General features: G+C 35.0%; 2 protein-coding genes across 3 annotated transcripts; both read left to right on the top strand.

Moving 5' to 3' along the window:
- The first annotated feature begins 3229 nt into the window (after positions 1-3229).
- Positions 3230-7482, top strand: LOC148607741 (voltage-gated potassium channel KCNC1-like). The gene is made up of 2 exons (XM_088546431.1): positions 3230-3892; positions 6124-7482. Exons 1-2 carry the CDS (start codon positions 3314-3316, stop codon positions 7153-7155), a joined length of 1611 nt encoding a protein of 536 aa, XP_088402557.1. The 5' UTR covers positions 3230-3313; the 3' UTR covers positions 7156-7482.
- A 2001-nt stretch (positions 7483-9483) lies between these two features.
- LOC148607740 (uncharacterized) lies at positions 9484-15655 on the top strand. 2 transcript variants are annotated; one of them, XM_088547049.1, is made up of 5 exons: positions 9484-9957; positions 10148-10264; positions 13048-13167; positions 13830-13887; positions 15457-15655. In XM_088547049.1, exons 1-4 carry the CDS (start codon positions 9810-9812, stop codon positions 13859-13861), a joined length of 417 nt encoding a protein of 138 aa, XP_088403175.1. In that variant the 5' UTR covers positions 9484-9809; the 3' UTR covers positions 13862-13887; positions 15457-15655. The 2 variants fall into 2 exon arrangements, with proteins under 2 accessions (XP_088403175.1, XP_088403174.1); XM_088547048.1 differs by lacking the exon at positions 13830-13887 and having other exon boundaries at positions 9514-9957.
- Positions 15656-16911: the final 1256 nt, after the last annotated feature.

Raw genomic sequence — 16911 nt, 5'->3', positions numbered from 1 at the left:
ACCGAAAAAAAAAACGCACAATACAGTGGCAGATCCAAGACTTTACGTTGGGCGGTAGGCAGAATTTGAGAAAAATCAAGATTTCACGCTGACAAAAATTCTCCCATAAAGTAATGACAAAAATAAGAACCGAAAGATAACACACGAAAAAAAAAAAAAAAAAAAAACAATCAACTTACAAGAATGGAAAGACTAAACTAAAAGGAAATGAACATTCTGGACCACCACAACCGAGAACGGTGAACAGGGAACAAGGGTCCTGGATTCTATTTTCTCGTAAAATCCACAGAGTAAAACAAATTAAGCAGTAGTTTCTTATGTAGAGGGCATTATTATGATAAATGGACAGTTATATCACCTAAAATGTTCACTAAATAATACTTCGTGCCTCAGGCGATGTTATAATCCATGTTGAAAACAATAACGCAGTTACTTATGAAGGACACCCATGTCTGTCGCACCATCCATACAAATTATATCCATACGATTTTTAAAAGTTAAAAATAACAATTCTCAGAATAGTTCAATTATCGCACAATATTTGTTCGTACACAGTGGGTATTGAATTCGCTTTTATATCGCGTCACACCTATCATTCTTATAACTATGACAACACCCATAACGTGATTGAAATACGAAACATAGAACAGTAATTTTAATCATTAGACTGACAAAACGATCAAATGTTTAAAGATAGTACTTGTTATATAATTTCATCGAAAGAGTTGAGCTCAAACATTTGGAAGATCTTAAACCTTTCGTAGAATATCACCCCTTGCGAGCATATGGACAGTAAAATGTAACCTAAATAGTAGAGACAGAATTTTAATACAATTTCTGCCCATTTAATGGATCTAACTCATGATCTCATGTCCCTGTGCTTGCAAGCATCCGGCAATAATAATTGTCCCGATAGCACTATGTCAGAAAATAACCTACCATAGTTGGATTATGATCCCTTGTGGTTATTTGAACGTAATTTTCTTACTTCTTGGAAATTTACCTTTTCAGCAATGCTTCGCCAAAAATTGTTACGGGTCAAGGACAAATCTGTCTCTAGCTCAAGAATTTTTAGTCGGCAGATAATGCAATCTTCCGACTGTTGACTATTCCACCGACATATTTATGACTCTATTTACAATCCGGTATGTTTCGCATTTTTAGACGCGTCGGAATCTTGTAAACGCGGTCCTTTAGGATTTTTGTTGTACTATTTACAATCCGGTATGTTTCGCATTTTTAGACGCGTCGGAATCTTGTAAACGCGGTCCTTAAAGATTTTTTGTTGTACTTAGGTATGAAAGCTTTAACTTGTTTTCGACTTATTGTCCAAGCCGGGGTCCAAGTTATGCGTTATCAATGATTTTCGTAAATTAGTTTAAAAATTAGAGTGACCGTCTTGTTATCTATCTACAACATAAACTTTAAATTACCTTACTTCCAACTATCATGCACAGTATCCTGGTGTGAATAAATGAAAATACTTACTTACTGATGTATAAAATGTGAAAAGTGTGCTATGTCTGATGAGAGAGTTAACTAAATTATTCAGAATGCGCACTGTTTGTCTGGGTTCGCGGTTTATAAAAAAGTGATATTTTTTTTATGTAACTCGGCATTATATTTCACTCATTATCGATCGTGAGTCATTCCAATAAGAGTTAAAGAAGGAAAACTTTTTAACCCGGTCCAATTCTCAGTTTTTTTTTATACGTATGATCTTATATGTCACACGCTCTTTTTTCTGAGCGTTATAAATAAACGTTTTAAAAGTTTACCATCATAGAGATCACCGCGAGCAAGTAAGGTCAACAATAATATATGAGCAGGTGTAAATAACTCATTCCTGAGATGTCCCCTGTTATAGTTACCATACACACCAGATACCGTTCGGAAATGAATAGAAACGGATGTTCTGCGGTGCAAAAAATTGTCGAGATCAACAAACGAAAATAGCATTCTTTTTTATTGAATAAATACACTCGTTTGCAATGCGTTTCACATTTTTCTGCTTTACCACTAAATTTACTTAATCTTGGTTCCTACTCAATCATCTAAATTACTAAACATTCTATTATGCACAATGGTCACGGCCTGTATAATTCGTTTGAGTCCGTGCGTATTGATTTAAGGTTACAGACCATCAATTCAACCAATGAGCATTTGGAACGTACGCAAAAATAGTCCTACGCAGAAATTACCCCTGTTCCTCATAGTGCTGTGAAAAAAGTTCTCATCTTATTTAAAAAATTTAAACAGTTTCTGAAAGGAAAAACATTTCTGTACATTTTATAGGTGCATTTTGCTTCTTGTGATGTGAAGCCTAACCTCCATAATGATTTTTAAATATACCCCTATCTTGTGAAAACACTGGGATTTCCCATGCTATTTATAGACCCTTCACTTCCGGTGACCAGTACTGCACTGCAAGTCTGCTAACCCCACATGCCAATCTGAGGATTGTGAGCTGACATATGTAGAATCATGCTGATATATAGTCCTCTGCAGGTTAAAGTTAAGGTAAAGTCCAGAGAAGCCATTGAATATTGTGAAATTAGCATAGAAGCCTATGGGAAGTGGAATTAGTGGTTTTTAGCCTTGAAAACGTCCATAACGTCCACACGTATTTTGAATTTGCATCAATGCACATGCGTTCACCCGCATAAATACGTTAAACACGCATTGGATTGTATTAAGAATTCGCTTTCTTTCTTCTTGAATGTTTTAGAATCTTGAAGCTCGCCCTGTTTGCTTGTATATGCAATACCTACTTCATATTATCATGTATTTATCTTAACAGAAATATTTATTGCATCATGATACGTTAGTTGATACAATAGGGTCTGCAAGTCTTGTTCTAGTTTCATTTTACTTACCGGAATTTCTGATGTAAAACGTATTGAAATCCGAAGACCGGTCTGCATTGTATTGTTTACTTCCGGGATCTCGAAATGGTGTATTACAATGTAGAATCTTCAATTTTCGCTTTTTTTAACATACTTATCATGTCGAAATAGATATTTGTCATTTTTATTGGTATTTTTACTCGAAAATATGTTTTTCTTTCACATACTGAACCTTTTGCTCTGAAAATGACAAATCTCTATGTATTTGAATGGTGGATTAGGACCCGTTCTCGTGAAAACACGGAGTCACATGACGAGACTTACAAACCACATTACCGTGCACAATTGACGTTCATGATTTAGCGCATTATTTGACGTCATAATGCCAAAAAACGTCGTCAATACCTTTGAAAAGAAGTAGTGGAGCTGCGCTGCGAGTGAGACGATTGACATTGGGGTCTATAAACATGGCGCACTATTCTATGGTTTCACATAATCTTGGTGGGCTCGCCAAAGGTAGGAATGTAGGATGGAAGGAACTTATTTCAAACATTGTGGAACAACAAAAAGAAGAGAAGGAAGACACAATAACAATCAACATCGGTGGTGAACTCTTCAGAACTAGCAAGGAAACATTCAAACGTTTTCCTGGTAGTCGACTTGCTCAGCTAGACAAAAGCAGTGGTCACTATGAATCAAAAACTCGTTCTTATTTCTTCGATCGCAATCCGATAATGTTTCGATATATAATAGATTATTATAAAACCGGAGAGTTGCATATTCCATTGCACATATGCCCGCGGATGGTCGAGCAGGACCTTTATTACTGGGGTATACAGCTAACCGACATAACAGATTGTTGTAAGAACGTGTTGGAAGAGAATGTTGCCAATTTAGAAGCAGAAGAACACTTGATGAATGAATATTTTACTGTACCCCAAAATGTCTACAGCCTAAACAGCAAAGATTTTAGTGAGTACCTGACTAACTGGAGAACACGAGTTTGGGAATTACTGGATGACCACAAATCGTCGACCACTGCTAAGGTACAAATAATGTTTCATGTAACAAATAATGTATGAATTGATATTTTTCATAGAATATCTTATTATAAATGTTCGGTATGTTCAATATAATCTCTTAACCTGGCAAAAAGCAGCTTATTGACAGGTTAAGGGCAGGTTATGGCAAATATTTAACCGATTTTTTAACTGATTGTTTTGATTGTTTTATGTCAAATCAAAAAGAGTATCACATATTTGTATTTATTCCATTCTTGTTTAACTTTTGGTAAACAGTTTTACCAAATCAAATGACGAGTAGTAAAAACAATCGTATGATCAAAAAGGAATTTGATGTTTATGTGTTCAACTCATTACGAAGCTATTTTATTGAACGCCTATCTTATCTTAAGTAAAAGTCATTTTATGGATCAGACAAAATATGAAAAAATCTGAAATTTGCATGTCAAAACCCACCGATCTAATGAAATCATTTCACAGAAAGAAGTCTCCTCTATTTGAAATGACCTCTATTTCATATATATATCACTGGAGATATTTGGAAATGTTTATACCCTTTGCAAAGAAAATTTGGGGTATATAAGAATCACCCCGTCTGTCTGTCTGTCATGTCAACATTCCTTGTAAGCGCAACTCTTCCTTAACTCCTCAAGGGATATCCCTAAACTTCGTGGTACAATGCGCTTCTGAATTGTGTTGCATTCACACGCGTTAGAACGTAAATTAAGATTGAATTATTTAAGGATTTGTTTTCGCCGAAATAGCCCGTTCATACGGCATTTTAATACAAACTGAATGCGAATAATTCGCATTACCGAAAACGTTTTCAACCGCGAATTCAATAATGCGCATTTATCACTGGGGTAAAGCAGATGACCTTAACGGCCGTTGCGATCATCCCAAGATGGAGGATGGAATTTTGGGTACAAATAATTTTCTTTAATCAAGTTGTCTTTTCAAGTTATTCAACAAGACAAATATGACAAATGGTCAATCATTCATCAATGCTTGAAATTTGAAGCGGGAAGCATCAATTAATGAGAAATTACAAGGTAAAAATATCGGCGGGATGACCATAACAGAACAAAAACTGAGAAACGAGATGACCGTAACGGATTTATTTGATACGGAATACCAGAAATACGAAATATTGGCAAACAATATACCGAAGCAGCAACAGAGAAAGACAAAGAGAAGGGAAAAAATAGGATCAGTAATGTAACCTTCTGACACAATTACATACAACTACACTAGCTTGAACCAATAGATTTGTAGCAAGTAAATTTACCACATGAATCTGTTGAATCACCAAAAATTCTACCATTCAATATTCTCATATTATTTGATATGAAAAAATGTGTCTTATGTCTATTTTCCTATCATAGCTGTTTCTCGTTTCTCTTATATTATCATATTCATAACAGTTCATATGCAGATGCTACATAAAATTATATTATGAAATTAGTAATTGTATGCCACACATACATTCCCTGCCGTAAGCCAATATTTAAAGGCGTCATTTTTTCAGTATTTTGTACCAAACACCGCTTACAGGAGAAGCCATTTGGAATGAATTTATTAAATACATCAATTTTTACCATTATTCAGTGAAATCTTCTGAAATTCAACGTTTATCATTGTGGTAAAGTACCAACTCTCATCACGAAATATTTTAGTTTCTCATGTTACATACATCTCTTGTCGTATGTTATGGTCATCCCGTCGATTTTTTTTCTCATTAATCATACGTTTTACCCATATGCTTCCTGCTTCAAATATCAAGCATTGATGAATGACTAACTATTTGTCCTATTTATTTTGTTGAATAACTTGAATAGACAACTTTCTTAAAGAAAATTATTCTTAACCGAATTTCCATCCTCCATCTTGGGATGACCGTAACGGCCGTAACGGTCACCCGCTTTCCCCCAGTGATTTATTTCAACTTGCATTAGAATCCGCATTTCTTGTGAACGCGTAGATGGATAAGTATAAACGCATTGATTACAAAATGGAATGTAAATTATTTTACTTATATCGAACGCATCCTCAGAAAAAGCCCCCCACCCCAACACACACACACATACATAAATACACACCATTTTTGGACTCTCTTGATCCCGATGCCACCGTCACTTGTGATTAGTAGCATACACGGTAAGCATCTCGAAATCTCGTTGTAGGTTATTTCTTTGAAAAACCATGGAATCAAATTATTCGTGTGAAATAGTTAGAATTTACAATTTTTTTTTCAGATCTGGCATATTGGGTACTTGTTCCTTGTTGTTCTGTCTATTCTATCGTTCTTTATTGGATCAATTGAAAGCTGTCGTGTACCACTCAAAGATTCTATTTACCGGACAGGGATATACCAAGAACCCAATGTAACGGATGAACCTCCGAAAATCAAGCGACTACTAACTACATCGCCTCATCCAAGTCTACAAATAATAGAGCTATCATGTTTATTATTCTTCAGTATCGAATTTGTTTTCCGTTTTGCCGTTTGTCCATGGAAAATTCGTTTATTAAAGACTGCATATACGTTCATTGACCTTTTGTATATCTTGCCTGTGTGGACTGTCATTTTTGTTGAAGTTACTCATGGCGCATTTTGGCAGACCAAAAATGGACATAAGGTTTTCATTGTGATCAAAACAATAGAAATTTTTCGTGTTTTAAGAATTTTCCGTTTTATTAAGCACCACAGAGGACTGCGGGTGTTGTATCTTGCCCTGAAAAACAGTTCATCTGAACTTCTGCTTCTTGTAGTTTTTGTTGCATTCAACACGACAATTTTTGCGAGTTTCATATACTGTACCGAGGCCTACAGCCCAGAATATTTTCAAAATGCGTTTCAGGGAATGTGGTGGTCCTTAGTTACCATGACAACAGTCGGGTATGGAGATATGTATCCCCAATCTTTGCTAGGTTACGTTGTCGGAGGAATGTGTGCTCTTACAGGAATTATAATGATACAGATGCCGATACCGATTATCGTCAGTAACTTTCACTCCTATTACGGACTTAATATTCCGGAAAAAGATCGAGTCACTGGTGTTAAAGCGGACGAACCTGCTTCTCCGGATATTGAGATTGAATCATCTGACGAAAAAATCCAAAACAATCGCTTCCGTTTACTCAATACCAGGGTAGGAGCGGCATCAACTTCGCCCGTCTCTTCAAATAGCCAACTGATCACTCCTGAACAGTCTAAATCAAGGTTTGCCGTACCATTTACTTTTAATAATAAAGTAGACGTCGTCGTCGACCCCGAAACCAATTAATGTGCTGTTCAGAGGAATTAAACTAAACGGATAAAAGACGTTAGACTATGAGTACAATGTCAAACTGACTTGCAACGTGTCACGTTTTCCGAGAATAATTCTATTTATAGGTATGACTTATGTATTTCTGTATTTGCACTCTTTGATTGTAAGTTTCTATATTAATCACACCATGTATAATGGTTGGTTTTTCCCAGATATATAATGTATGCTTGGTTATATAATTATGTAAATAATATAAAAAAAAATGTATGACATGTTGAATTGCCGTTTTTTATAGTCGTGTTAATATTCAGCACAATTTATTTGCAAGGGAAATAAAAACAACCGGAAAATACAGTGCCCGAAAAAATGACAAGTGCAGTAAGATACGAGCGTTCTCTGCTTTGTATCGGACCAGTACATTTAGTTCCTTACATGTAACACACACTTTTCTACAGAATGTCTGAATCAACAGCCAGCAGAAAGAACAATAAAATCGTCTGAGACAAGTTCGACTGATCAGCCAGCCTTCTATCTCAAAACAACTTTTACTTCCAATTAAGTATAACAAAGAGAACCGCTTGGTCGAATCAAAGTACTTGCGTACTGTTTCCTCTATATCATACTTATTAGAATCGAATGACTTCGAGACATCAGGGTTAATTAACATCTAAGTCCTACCGAGGTTTCGATTAATTCGAGTTTGAGTTATCCGAGGTAAAATTGTATTGGAGTAAGGGGTGTTTTGCTGGGATTTTGTAATTAGCTCGCGTTATCCGAGATTCCGACTAATCCGAGTTCGACACATCGAGGTTCGACTGTAAAAAATGTTTGCATTATTGATATATATATACAGTCAAACCTCGGTAACTCGAACTCCAAGGGACCATTGAAATGTGTTCGAGTTATTGGGAGTTCGAGAAATTGAAGTTCGTATATTTCCGGATTTCTTTCGTTGCCGGTCCGAGTTCGACTTTATTGTTAGAAATTGCTTACTTCGTCCGAAGTTGTGTTAGTTCGTGGATCTTTTTCATTCGCTTTCGGAAGATTATGTTGATTTGTGGACATTAAAAATGCCGTGTTTTCTTTTAAAAACGTCCAGAGTGCGGGTTCATTGGTTAATAAATTGTTTTCATCCGATTTTCTTTCATGGTTTCATCGTCATGCTGACTTCGGAACATTCTCGAACTTCAATCATTTTTATCAAAACTACCTAATTAGTGATGACTTAAATATTACCTATAATTAACTAAAATGATACTGATTAATGATAGGGTTTCAGTTTTTCACACCTTTTATTACCCAAGCTGACAAAATGGCTGACGAGTTCGAGTTAGTGAGGTTTATTCTCTGAGATTTATTACCAAACGAAACGACTAGTCAGTTCGAGTTTTCGAGAAATCCAAGGTTATTTATATTGATTATATAGGAGAAAATTTTGGTACTTTGAATTGTGTTCGAGAAATCCCGGGTGTTCGAGCCATCCGAGTTCGAGTGAGTGAAGTTCGACTGTATATATAACAGTGCATCAGATATGAGGCACAATTTGCACATTTACAAAATGTACATATGTAATCAAAAGGTGGCTCATGATATTGGTGTCAGTATTTTAAGAGCTTTATGCTGTTAACTACAATAATTGCCGGGACAAATTCTGTTCAAAAGTCCAGATAATGTATATATTTTCCACTGAAGGATGATGACGTTAATTTCGCAGACATCGGTTCCACGGTTGTAGCAAATAATAGTCTACAACCCCTCTTCCCACTCTCTGATCGAAGCTTCGAAAATGTAAAGGTTTTTATCATCTTTTCATTATTTAACAGTAAGTCATAAAACATCTCGATCGTTGGCTTCCGTCCCCCCCCCCCCCCCCGTGTCATTACTATTGTCCTCCATGAGAAGTTATTTGGAATTATTAACATAAAAATATAGCACAAATATTTTAAAAGAACTGTAAATTTGTACGTACTAATAGTTCCCTGCATATTGACTGATATGTATCGATTAAATTTATAATCCAATTTGATCTTGAATCTCACTTTCTACTATATAATAAATACAGATACTATAAACGTATTAATTATCCAAGTTGCAAATTTTCGCAGATTCTTTACAGTAAGCATATTCGCGGGGATAAATTTTCGTGGTTCATAAAAAAAATTATTAGTGTTATACAGTATTACGAATCAATTTCGCGGGTACTATTTTTCGAGCTTTTCTGTCCACTGCGAATATTTAATACACCTGGTCTTCACACTGCATACTTAGGTAGTCACATGAACGCACGTAGTCAACTCTAATTTCGGATACATTGTATGGCATAGTTTAGGCTTTTGGCCCAATTACAAGTATGATTAAATGTGTTGATTAGGTAAGGAAAGGTACAAGAACATTGTATGATGTTATTGATGTCCCTTTAGATGCGTTCTGTGTTGTCTTGGTATGTCTGATGTCAGTGTACAGTGGATCGAAGTAGCATAAAAGTCGACGTTTTATCCGAATACTTTGTAGGACCACGTTTGTTTTGTAATAAGAGGCTATTTGACAAGCGACTATTAATCAAAGAATAAAAACTTTCTACGTCTACTAAGGTCATGCACACGCATCCATCAACTTTACTTAGCTAGTTTTTCTACGAAGTCGTATTTATATTTGATTTTATTTTCACGATGGCATATACAAATATTAATGTAAATTCTACAATCTTTTGGCTAATCTTTGCGATACTGCTAGAGAATATTGATTCTCAGGAATATTATAACAGAAAACGACCAAACATACGGAACAGACCTAACCCAGGAAGACCGGGAAAATTAGGTAAGTAAACTTCGTCGAACTTATTCATCAAAAGTTGCAAAACTCGTAGTTTACATTATACTTTTTCAGATGCATCTTCAAATTGAAACAAGCGTTTACCTGTATTAAACAAATATGTTTTGTCTTATCTGAAAATGAAGCACAATGTATAAATATGAATTATCCTCTCTATGTCAAGTGTTCTTTTTAGATATACCTGGATTGTTTCAGTCTCACCCTGGTCAGTCGTCGTCGAAGGAATGTCGGGGGTGTAGACGGTTTTTCCTAGGCGATGATAGGAGTTTGTGTATAGATGTGTACTGTAACTGTAAGTACTGCTTCAGCTATTCAAAAATGATATAAATGATCAAGTCAGCGCTATAGAAACATGCACGTGAATGCATGGAAGGAATACTTATTGTCCGGAAGTGATGTGTCGCGGGGAGATTGCTAAAAAAAAATACTAAGTCGATTTCTAGATTTCACATGGCATAATATGAACTTTGTCATTAGAGATGGGGTATTAATTTAGCCAGTATTGATCTTAAAGGGATAATTGTATATTTATGTCCAATCTAATTTCATGAGGCAGAATGCAAAAAACAAAGCATCGCCAATAAAGTATTTTTAGCTTCGGTAAAAATAACTTATCGGTTTTCCATCGTGTAATAACTTGCATAGACGAATTTGCGAGACTTTTAATGGAAAATTAGAAAATCCCAATTTTCAATTTTTGGTAAATTATTACTATTAAATCTGTCTTAAGTCACTCATATGAACTTAAGAGTTTCAATTGTGATACTTAGCTGAAATTACCATATATAAGTCATTTTGTTACTGAAGCATAAATACTCTAGAGGTTTTGACATTGAAAAATATGTCAATTCAAGCGATTTTTCATTGGAGGTCATATTTTGCATTTAATTTAAAACCCTAAGTAGGTGTAAGCGCAACTTTTTTATATCATTATCCGAGACATTGGGCTAAATGATGATACGTGTCTTGTATGTTGATGAATTTCATTTGTGAAAATAACGATTTAAAAAACTGAGTCGCACAAATCTAGGCTTTTTGACCTAGTAGGGAATAGATTTAGAAGGACTGATGAAATCTCTGCAATGGACACACGCCCTGGCGTTAACTTTAGTGCTGCCATAACATATATTAAATAGAGACTCCAAAGAACCTGAATCGATCACCTGGAGAGTCGTAACATTTGAAACATTAAGTCAACCTATTAAAGTGGTTCCTATACTTATATCATTCCTGATAACCGCCAAGTCACTTTCAAGCGCAACGCAAAAATCGGAAAATTTCTAAAGTACATTGAGGTCAACACCCCTATAAAGTCTCCAAACATTGGCACTTGAGGTTTCAGAATAGTTGATCTTTAAAAATGAAAACATCAAAAAGCAAAAAAGAAACATAAACTAAATGCTCCATGGAACCGGAATAGCTCACCTTGTTCATTTTTCGCCTTTCAATAGCAATAACTCTAACAAGGAGTCTACTGATAACTTTTATTGACAACTGTGACGTAATGCAGCCTTTAAGTTCTTTTAAGTTTCTTGGGGTCAAAGTTGTCGGACGACTGCTCGTTATAGTCATTGCCCTTGAAAGAGGAAATATGACATTTTGCAGTTGACCTTTGTGAAGCTCTTCAAGTTGAAGAAGGAAAATCACACTTATTTCCAATATTTCTTATAGTTTTGTGGCATATGTAGAAATAGGTGACCCCATTGGTCTAAAAACAGCGGTCATGTTTTATATATGATCTATATATAATCGACACACTTTATGATCACCAGCATCTTTAGAGTAAGTACATACCCAATATGTAAAGTAGATACTCTAAAGATGCTGGTGACCAAGTTTGGTAATAATGCACTGAATTGTTTCAGAGGAGAAAATGTTTAGAGAATAATTTTTAAACGATGACGGACGCCAAAAGATGGCAATGGCTCACATGGCCTTAAGCCACGTGAGCTAAAAAGGGCAATAGACCCTTTTGTGGTAAGTTGGCGAGGATGCTCAATATACACTTCCGCGAGAATTTTCCTCGCGGTAGTGTAAATTGAGCATGCTCTAAGCATGCTCATGTCGAGCATGCTCATCGGCTACCCCACAGTTAGCACAAAAGGGTATAGAACTCCAACAAGGGTCAACTGATTTTCACGTAAATCATGATGAATACTTTAACCCAAGCCAACATTTATCTAAACCAAAATTTCCAACAACAAAAAACTGCATTTAAATCCCTGCTGTTTATTTTTAGTAATGGCAGCCATGATTTTCAACGAAAGAAAATCATCACAACAGTTCTGTGCACAATACCTTAAGAAATATGTTTACAAAGATCTGTTTTATAGTTTATTTTTTAGAAATAATAACACAAAATAGCAAAATAAAAATGTGAACATGAAGTCGCCACGTAATGGTGAAAAGAGGGGGTGGCATAATGTTTAAAATTTGTGCCTTAAATTGATCTTAACCTTTATTTTATGTTACTAAAACTGTGCAATGTTTCAAAAAAAAAAAAAAAACAAAACAAAAAAAAAAAACAAACAAACAAACAAACAAAAAACAAAAAAAACAAAAAAAATCAATGATCCGTTATCATCTGGAAACCGTAAGGGGGCAAAGTTTAAAGATTCTTTGGTTCGTTCTGCAGTTGGGGCGGACAGACAGACAGACACACAACTTTTCGGAGGGTATTGCATAATACATTGTACCTTGCACTTCGTGTGGCGGGGTATAAAAAGGGCAGTAACAAATGGTTAACCGAATAAAAATATAAAAAAAATGAATTTCACGAAAATTTCACCATGGATAGATTTCATCTTGCTAAACAATTTTATCGATGGCAGAATTTGTCCAAAACTAATGCATGGGTTTAAAGATAACTACTTTTTTCACCCTTCCAGTCAGTAACTAAAACAGTAGTCATGTTTGTCGACGGATCTCAAAATTCATACTTCAGCTTTGCAGAATACCCTAAGTCCATATTCATGGTTCGGTCCTCCTGGAATCGCATGTTATCTTGATACTTATTCTTACAAAGTTGTAATTTAAACTCCCTGTCCAGTCACATATTTTATGTTTTCTTCACAGCTGATCAGGCGAGACCAAATTTTAAAAGCTCGAAACGTTGTGACAAGTGTAACAAGATTGATCAACCAAGAGACTGGAAAGGTGATTGCAGAAAAAAATTCTGTCCTGGATCTGAATCCGGTAAGACCGTACTTATGTATGCACATTTTGATTCATTGTTTTGTACACCGATACAGTGTACTTCGCTGGAGAAGTATTTGTCACTTAGATACTTGATATAAACCATTAACGTGTATAACAATATGTAAGGACTCTTTTTTATAACAAACATACTTGCCCATTTAGAATACATATTTTTACATACAATGTTTATTATCAGAGGTAGACGTAGACAATAATAGCAGTGATAAGACTTATACTGCTACCACACTCTCCAAAGAAGTGATTGTGGAAAACCATAAATCTGTGCTATCCTCTTTTGGTCTCTCTACCAAGGACGATGATTGTTATTTACCGTTTGTGTACTGGATTCCTAGACTCCACAATAATCTATACAAACAACGTTACATAGCTGGATCTGCAAAATTTACCACCTATCCTCTTTCAAAACTTTTAAATCCTACACTCACAGCCGTCAAATTTCGAGGGTCTGCAGTCCTATCACGACACTTGTTACTCCCGTAGAGGTATTAATTCGATGTGGATCCTGAAAAATTCGAAAGATCTTTTGGAGTCTGATATAATTGCATTAAAACCTATGATTTTTCAACGCTGTAAACTTCTATTCCCCATACTGAGTTAAAACCCTGACTTAAAAACATTATACATCGTTGTTTTTCCAGAAAAGATGGTACACCTAGATACAAACATATAGTTCTTGGTAGAGATTCCTCATACTTTGTAAGAAATAATTCCAAATAATCTTCCAAATATACTACAGAAGATGTTTACAAAATGCTGGAATTTTTAATCGACAACATATTTGTCCAGTGTGGTGGATGCGTTTTTCAACAAACGGTCGGCATTCCAATGGGAACAAATTGTGCTCCTCTACTTGCTGACCTTTTCCTTCACTCTTACGAGGCTGACTTTATAGCTGATCTGATCCGAAAGAATCTCAGTTTCCGTTATATAGATGACGTATTATCTTTAAACAATCCTAATTTTGGGGATCTACCCAAAAGAACTTGAGATAAAGGATACAACAAATACTGTGAAGTCGGCCTCATATCTTGACCTACACTTATAGAACTCGACGGTAAAGGAAAACTATTGACCAAACTTTACGACAAACGTGATGATTTTTCTTTTAAAATTGTCAACTTTCCTTTCATCTGTGGCAACATCCCTTCAGCACCTGCGTATGGAGTTTTCATATCACAACTTATACCTTATGCCAGAGCTTGCCGAAACTATGCAGACTTTCTATATCACGATAGAATTCTAACAGATAGGCTTCTGGAACAGGGTTATGTTGCTACAATATTGAAGTCATCACTACAGAAGTTTTATGTTCGTCATCATGAACTTGTGAATCGTTACGGTGTATCTATCTGCGCAATGAAAACTGATTTGTTCAACGTGTCATTGTTTTCCTTTCCTCTTTCAACTACCCCGGACGACTTTCAATTAGCAACTCGGCGGGTGTTTCTAGAAAAGCAGAGGTTGCTTTTGTTACTTTGTATATATGATTTTAGATACTTTATGTTGTGTATGTCTGTTTTCCTTGGATCACATTCTTTTGATTTCCACTATAACCTTGATTCACTTGATTACTCTTCTACCTGATTTCGCAAGATAACCGAAACAGATGCTCCTTATCAATACATTTGTATGTATGAACTATAACCAAAACAGATGCTCCATATTAATACTTTTGTATGTATGAACTATAGCCGAAACAGATGCTCTGTATAAATACATTTGTATGTATGAACTATAGCCTAAACAGATGCTCCATATAAATACTTTTGTATGTATGAACTATAGCCGAAACAGATGCTCTGTATAAAAACATTTGTATGTATGAACTATAGCCTAAACAGATGCTCCATATAAATACTTTTGTATGTATGAACTATAGCCGAAACAGATGCTCTGTATAAAAACATTTGTATGTATGAACTATAGCCTAAACAGATGCTCCATATGAATACTTTTGTATGTATGAACTATAGCCGAAACAGATGCTCTGTATAAATACATTTGTATGTATGAACTATAGCCTAAACAGATGCTCCATATAAATACTTTTGTATGTATGAACTATAGCCTAAACAGATGCTCCATATAAATACTTTTGTATGTATGAACTATAGCCGAAACAGATGCTCTGTATAAATACGTTTGTATGTATGAACTATAGCCTAAACAGATGCTCCATATAAATACTTTTGTATGTATGAACTATAGCCGAAACAGACGCTCTGTATGTATGAACTACTTGAACTGTTACTTTACTCTTTATAGATTTTTCCATTGCTGCAGCTGGAAGAACCGTACTAGCACTGACAACAGATATGTTGTGTGCTTACTGCAAACACATTAACAACAGCCGATGCATGACTACATACTGTTCATAAAATCATTAGAAACAATTCTTTTCATTTATCTATTTTGTGGATGGTGGATTGAGAAGTTCATATACAAATTAAAATGAATATATTAAGCCATGGATTATTTTATTATGAGTTTTGAGTCTGTGATGTGAATCGAATTCATTCCAAAACATGTTTTTCTTTCATCTTCCTCCTGTATTCACCATCAACATATATCAAATTACTGTACAGAAGTAAATTTCAGCAAGACCAATACATGTCTGGACCTGTGGCACTGTGATATGATATTTATCAGCAGATCAATGTGCATAAACCCTAAGCAAGTTAAAAAAAACTACAGTGTGGGTTTTAATTTTCATGGAAGGATACATTTGTTGGAAAGAAATGGTTACGTTTAACATGCTTAATATGTAGTAAAAAAGTAATCATTTGCCAATATAATAAGAGGTGCACATCTTTGATGTGTATATAATCACAAAGCAAAGTTTGAATGATATTGGTTTAATACTTTTTGAGATACTGATTACACAAAGGAGGAATAGTCCAAAACATAAGTGACAACAAATAGCTAATATTCAAACAGGGACTTTATATTACCAGTATTATAAAGTCCCTGGTTCAACATGCTAAAATGTACAATTTTTTTCTCCATTATATGAGGTGCACATCTACCATGTGCATATAACTACAGTGCAAAGTTTGAATAATATTGTTTGTATCCTTATTGAGTTACAGATTACATTAAATAGGTACATTGTACCCCTAAGCAGACAGACATAGTTACTGAGTAGACCAGCTACTAGAACTGCTTTCATTGGCAGGTCAAAATCTATGATTATAAAAAAACAAAAAAGACTGATATGCAAAAATCCTCTTTTTCAGTGTATAAAGTACCACTAAAAAACTGAAAAAGTAAAATACTTCGTAGGTTGCAATTTGTACAACCCAGAACCATTTGTTCATTTACAGACACAACATTTCAACTTGATACAGCTCTTGATTTGGATTGTAGTTATGTACTTTTCTGTCTAAGGATCACAAAATGAGTATAAGGTGTGGCACGTGAAGGAAAAAAAACCAGAGATTTTATAATATTAATCAAGTATTTATACTCGATAAACTCCAGATATAACCATCAAAATGTCTGTAAAATTTGCCCTTTAAAGATATTGATAGGTTAAATTTAGTTGAAATTCACTATGGAAAAATGGTGGGAAAATTTTCCTGCACTTTTTCCTTACATAAGCAGTAAAAAAATATCTCTGTCACAGATGCTTCAGATAGATTTAAATAGCTTTTCATTTGTTTTCTAGATGTACTGAATACATTTGTGGCAAAAAAGACCAAATCGAGAAATATGATTTGC

The sequence above is a fragment of the Perna viridis genome, chromosome 9 (assembly GCF_037379345.1).
Source record: "Perna viridis isolate PV_CMFRI_1.1 ecotype Kerala chromosome 9, ASM3737934v1, whole genome shotgun sequence".
Taxonomy (NCBI): domain Eukaryota; kingdom Metazoa; phylum Mollusca; class Bivalvia; order Mytilida; family Mytilidae; genus Perna; species Perna viridis.
This window is presented reverse-complemented; position numbering and strand designations above follow the sequence as displayed.

Coding starts and splice junctions, on each gene's coding strand:
- LOC148607740 (XM_088547048.1), top strand. CDS start 9,810: ATGGCATATACAAATATTAATGTAAATTCTACAATCTTTTGGCTAATC. Junction 9,958..10,147: donor AGGAAGACCGGGAAAATTAG/GTAAGTAAACTT, acceptor TGTTCTTTTTAG/ATATACCTGGATTGTTTCAG. Junction 10,265..13,047: donor TATAGATGTGTACTGTAACT/GTAAGTACTGCT, acceptor TTTTCTTCACAG/CTGATCAGGCGAGACCAAAT.
- LOC148607741 (XM_088546431.1), top strand. CDS start 3,314: ATGGCGCACTATTCTATGGTTTCACATAATCTTGGTGGGCTCGCCAAA. Junction 3,893..6,123: donor AATCGTCGACCACTGCTAAG/GTACAAATAATG, acceptor TTTTTTTTTCAG/ATCTGGCATATTGGGTACTT.